We start from the raw sequence: 6,000 nt of genomic DNA, 5'->3' as shown, positions 1-6,000 counted from the left end.
GCATATCTGAAAAACAACTGCCTTTCGAGCTGTGTGAAGACTAATACATTGCCTCAAGTAATGTCAACAGTGAAGTTGCACTGTGGATAATGTAGACCCAATGTTTTGACAAGGAAGAGGAAGGCATGGAATTGAAAAAATCTGTGGTTCTGCTGTGGTTCTGCTACCCTTTTTTCCATTGTAAATCTGACAATGTCGGCATATAGGAGTGCATGGGTGTGGTGGGTCGTTTGTGCCTTTAAATTCTGTCATCACACACAACACTTTTCTACCCTGAACTGAAGAAAACTCTATTGAGTCTGCCTTGGCGTGAAATGTTTTTGTGGGCAGCCGCTTTGCAAACATTCGGCCATCAAAACCTGAGATGAAGCTTCGTATACAGGGCTTTTGAAAGGAAGCCAATCTGGCTATCAACTGCCTGTCTGCACTGCAAATACAAACAGGGGCAGGGAGAAAAAAAGTGGACTCATCTTGCAGCTTGTCCTCTCTGCGCAGTCAGGCAGGTTGAAAAGGGTGCGTTCGTGCCAAAGAGTTGATGCATCCCTTTTTCAGAAGGACAGTCAGCAGCGGACCGACTGAGAGTGTTGCATTAATATAAGAGTGTTTTTTCTCAGTAACTCTTTTCTCTTTGTCTCCCAATTCCTCTTCTGTCTTTCTTCGAAAAAAAACAAACAATTTCCACGACACACTTTTAAAAATCCTCTCTCTTCCTTCTCCTTCAGATCCAGAGATGGCTCGAATATTGTTCCTGATTATTCTCTATGCTCTTCCGGCTTTCGTTGTGCCCATACATAATTCATCTACTGGAGGTAATTTGTTTGTGTTTGTGACTGAATATGTGCGTGAATCTGTATGTGTGTTTATAGCATGCCTTAATGGACAGAAGTAACTCCACAGAGATTGCTAAGTGACCTGAATGAAGTGCTGTAATGTGTGCAGGGAGGAAGGCATCAGTTAAATTGACAGTATGTCACGTGGCTGCAATGTATCTACATTATCTGGAAGAGAAGCTTCTCCTCTCTGCTCTTCTTGTCCTTGATTGTTCTTCCTCGTCTCTCGTTACTTTCTCAGGCTGTGCTATCATCCGGCCTCCCAGAGATGGAGGGATCCGCTACAGAGGCCTGACACAAGAACAGGTAGAGAGAATAATGTTACGGCTCTCAGTCTGAATTAGACAACCCCACCTGTCAAATCAAGCATGTTAAACCACTGCTGGTTTAAAGATTTTCAAAATACGTAACACAGAATTGGAAGGAATACTGACTGATGTAATTTCTTCCGAATTGATTTGAAAAGTAGAAAGCGCGACAGCCTGAGTAATACAAGTGTGCGACACCACAAATTAGTTGGTGATTATTACTCCATATTAGGAAGGATATACTATATTAATATTGGCTAATGATGGAACAATGTCCAAGAATAATATTTTGAGATGTCACAATATAAGCTGACATTATTAATACACCACAAGTCAAAAGTAAATTGCATTATTGCCTTACAAACTTAAAGGAATACTTAGACAGTTTGGGACATTTTCTTTATTGCTGAGATACCATCTTTGTGCACTAAATATGTCGGTTTACACATATTTCTGCCAAATTTAGCCTGATACATCTTGTATCCTTGGAAACCTTGGCATCTCCATTACAATATAAAATGTTTAACTTGTTTCTCACTTGATTTAAAGTAATAAATGCATAAAACCAGTGTAATTATTTAATAACATATGCCTCAAGTTCTCCTTTCATTTTTGGCTGACCTGAACATGAGTTGAAAATTACAACAAACAAAGCAACAAACATATATTGTGCATCTTCCCTTTTTGCCATATAATTCATTAGTGTATGTTAATGTAAAGATCCCCTCCAGACATTTTTTAAGACAAAAAATACTCTACTTTTAATAATAACCTGTGTTAATAATTGCCTTAAAAAAGTTTGATTAACTAGTTTCTTAAGATTCTTAAAATGACATTTACAGTACTAGTGAATCCATATGAATATTGTTTATTTCGAATTTTATGACAACAGTGAGTTTTCACAATGATATAGTCGTTCTGTCGTGGTTGCATAAATACGAGTAACCCGTAATTGCTAAAGTAAGACCAAATCAAATCACCATTACATCTCCAACTTTGATTACTTTTTGAAAGGCATGCGGAACAGAGATGGGGCGAATCAGAGCCGTAAAAAAGTGATGTTGCCCCAGCCTTTGTGTGTCATATGGTTGCTGTTAAGTAAAGCAAATGCAATATTTGCACAAGTCGGTTGTCCCTTGAAGAATTTATGAATACAGAGCATTTAGAAAAATCTTTTAGAAACCTTTTTTTAATTTTTTTGAAGGGGGCAAAATATATTTTATAGAAAGATGGGAATGCAGAAAAAACCCTGATTAACTTTGGACATGGGCGTTATGTTAAATTACACATACAGTGTGCAGTTTAACAAAAAATGTCATTCATCTTTAAAAATTTAAACATAATTTACAAATTCAAAATTGAATCGTGGTTAAATCACCATATTTTACACCATTTAGAAAAAAAAAGTCTGTGCACGTCCCTGCACACGTGTGTCCAACACACACACACACACACACACACACACACACACACACACACACACACACACACACACACACACACACACACACACCTCAACATGAAGTTGAAATGAAGTCATCCCCCCTCTCCCAAACAGAGAGAAGGTATAATTTAGAGAGTGACAGCCCATCCATTCAGACAATATTGCCATAAAGTGTTCTTCCTAGTAAAATGTTATTGCCACAGCCATATGGCATCAGAGTCTATTCCATTGAGGCAGACTGAAGAGGGACCCTAAGTGAATGAGGAAAGACTGGTTTGAGAGAGCATCAATCATGCTTTAATCACTATCTCTTGCTCTCTCTCTGTTCATGTTTCTCTGACAGATCCGCAGTGTGCAGATCCTCCCTGTGGATTATGAGATAGAATACATCTGCAGAGGAAACCGGGTGATCGTGGGACCCAAGGTCAGGAAGTGCTTACCCAACGGCACATGGACGGACATGACGCTGCACAGTACATGTTGTAAGTCCTTTTAGTCTCCCTTTAATCCCGACCTCCTCTCTTCCTCGTCTCATCTCTTTTCAACAACAAACAATTATTGTGTATGAAAACAACTTCCTACGTGTTCTGACTCAGCATCAAATCAAGTTACAATAAAATAAAAGGAATAGGGTTCACGCCGTTTTTGGAGGACTGAGGTTGGAGTCATTTTTTAAATTTACAACACTAATAAAATCCACAGTAAAGTAAGTAAGTAGAGTAATGGAATTTTAAATGGAGCTTACAGTTGATATGTTGAACTTGTTTGAAAACCGTTGCTTGTTTACACATCCAGCAGTTATGGAGCAACATTATAATGCATTTGAAGTCTTGTTTTTGGCCACCTGATGAATGTAGGTCCAAAAAAGTCACTATTTTTAAAGCTTGGATTTTGGTCTCCACCAACTTCTGAGGGAGATAGCTGGCTCTTAGCTGCTAAATGCTCCACTATGTTCATCAGTCACTAACTGTCCGTCTGCTAGTTGGTGCTGAGCAGATAGTGTACAGTGGGCTTTTAGAGCTTCTTTGCTTAAACAGTTGCAACCAAAGACAGCACAATAAGAGCGTTGACAGTGAATCAAAACAATACAATTGTGGCAGCTAAACAATGAGTTGAAATTCACTACAAAGCTCCATAAAGCTGAGAGGAGCTGCAAGATTCTCTGTAGGTAGCGACCCCTTTAACATTGCTTTCATCCCGCCTGACATTACTGTCTTTCAGTTGCTGTAATAGGCTCTATTTTAAAGTGAAGATACTGATATTGTGAGAAACTTAAGGAATCCATCAGTACCATGCACCATTATTTTTGCATAAAGTATACATCTTCTAGAAATGTTTTTTTTTATATTTCTATTTTTTAACAGTTTAACACCTTTTTAATTCGACATCACTGTATAAATTGTGAAAAAGACCTTTAGCATTTAGAGGAAGTGTAACTATTGTATATACAAAATAAATAAATTGATTCTCGAGTGGTAACAAATGGCTGAATTTACCCCCAAATCTGTGTAATAAATGGTGTCAACCCCGAAATGTCTGCAACAATTTACGAGACAGAGGAGAGCATAGGATTGGCCATGACACATAATGCTCATACTTAAATACATTGACAATTTATTTTAAATAATTGATGAATGAATGAATTTCTGATTTATGACTAGAACAACTTGAACTGCATCTCAAATGCATCTTCAGGTTCCCATCTTTCAGATGATGTGCACCACGTCTACGTGGCATATACTGTTGACCTGCTATCTCCCCTTCAAGATCCACCGCCCCCACTATAAAAAATACTAAAGGTTAAAGAAAAAAAACAAGAAAACACGTTTGAAGTCTCCCACAGGCCTTTTGGTGAACTACAAACGCATTCCCTGATGTCTTTTCCTTCGTCTTCCATTGCGGTGCCTTATTCTTTCCATTTTGTAATAATACATTTAATGGTGCTCTGTGGGACGTTCAAAGTTTCGATATTTATTTATAACCCAACCTCCATATATATTTCTCCACAACTTTGTCCCCAACCTGTTTTGAGAGCTTCTTTGTCTTCATGGTGCCGCTTGCTTAGTTTTGTTTCTGTCTCTGGTGCCTTTCAGAACAGGTGTTTATATACTAATTTAACTAATTATGTGACTTCTGAAGGTAATTGGTAGCACCAGATCTTACTTATGGGCTTCATAGAAAAGGGAAACATATGCACACATCACTGGTTAGTTTTTATGCTGGAGGCGTTATGTTTTGGGTTGTCCGTCCTCCCATGAAAGGAATATATCTCAGAAAGGAATTTATTTTTAATTTGGCACAAACGTCCACTTGCCTCGGACTCAAGGATGAACTGAAATGTGTGGCCATAACTCAATAATTGATATGCTAATTATGACAGTTTGAACAGACATGGATGTAAACTGCAACCTGACTGGTTGTAGAGGCAAACAAACTTGATGCAAACTTGAGGCACTTTTTCTTTCCTTTTTTTTGGTAGATAAAAAAAAAAAAATATATATATATATTTGTACTTAAAATTTCATTTCAATTTGTCAATTTTAGCTATTATGTATAGGTCCATTAGATGACATTAATTAACTTAATTCTTGATGTAAGTAATAATATGTGCGACAAAATAATCTCAAATCAAAGGTCCATTAACCAACTTTTTTTTTGAGCTTTCAACCACATCTCATGGTGTGAGTTAAAGCTAGTAATCCCTTTGAGGTGGGATAATTTTGTCACACATTTTGGTTGAATGTTCGCAAAGCATTTCAGTGAAATTCTATTCTATTGCTGTACAGGTGACATGCCACCAACCAGAGCTTGTAAACATACATTGTTAATACTTTGCTTTGTTGAATTCTGATGAATAGGTAGTCTTCTTGTGTTTACCCTGAGGTTTGTGTGCCGGATGAAGGGCTAAATTATTACAGGTCAGTGTGAATTTATCCGTGATTCCCCCATAGAGAATATTTTGTGTGGATACCTGCAGGGTATTGATTTGGAGGACTCACATTTACATAATGTTGAAAGAATAATGAAGCCACGTTTCGTGCAAACCAATAGTTTCCTATTGGATGGTGAAGCCTGAATGTAATTTCGACTCAAATCACATTTACAATTCCTCTGCAAATACGGAGAATAAGGCCGGAGATCCAATCAAATCCACGTTATATCTCCTGTTTTTGTTCGCATACAAGATTAGTGACTTATTTTTTTTACCCCCCCAAGAGTACAAGCAGGCTTTTTGTTTTCTCTGGCTTATGTAAGAGCACAAGCTGCAATGTGCAGATTGAAGTTTTATTATGTGCTCACATGCTGGAAGGAAGATTCAACAAACTCGGCAGCTAAACAAATTATATTCGAGAGCTTGGCCATTTTGTCAGAAAAACCAAACCAGGAGAAATGGAGGCTGCAAGCTAACATCACAAAT

At 37.8% G+C, this 6,000-nt stretch overlaps 1 protein-coding gene across 3 annotated transcripts in view; it reads left to right on the top strand.

The window, feature by feature from the left end:
• Positions 1-730: 730 nt before the first annotated feature.
• The window catches only part of gabbr1a (gamma-aminobutyric acid (GABA) B receptor, 1a), a gene marked incomplete at both ends in the record, with an annotated part of 62,527 nt that continues 57,257 nt past the window's right edge, over positions 731-6,000 (top strand). For 2 of the 3 annotated variants that reach the window (XM_079228150.1, XM_079228149.1), the window contains one exon: positions 3,028-3,064. In XM_079228150.1, coding sequence (XP_079084276.1) covers positions 3,043-3,064 — 22 coding nt within the window. Of the gene's footprint in view, positions 810-1,071; positions 1,137-2,925; positions 3,065-6,000 lie in introns of those variants that run through there. The other variant, XM_079228148.1, reaches the window with a different exon arrangement.

This window comes from Taurulus bubalis, assembly GCF_910589615.1.
Source record: "Taurulus bubalis genome assembly, chromosome: 12".
NCBI lineage: Eukaryota > Metazoa > Chordata > Actinopteri > Perciformes > Cottidae > Taurulus > Taurulus bubalis.
The sequence above is the reverse complement of the archived record's forward strand: the minus strand, read 5'-3'. Positions and strand labels throughout refer to the sequence as shown.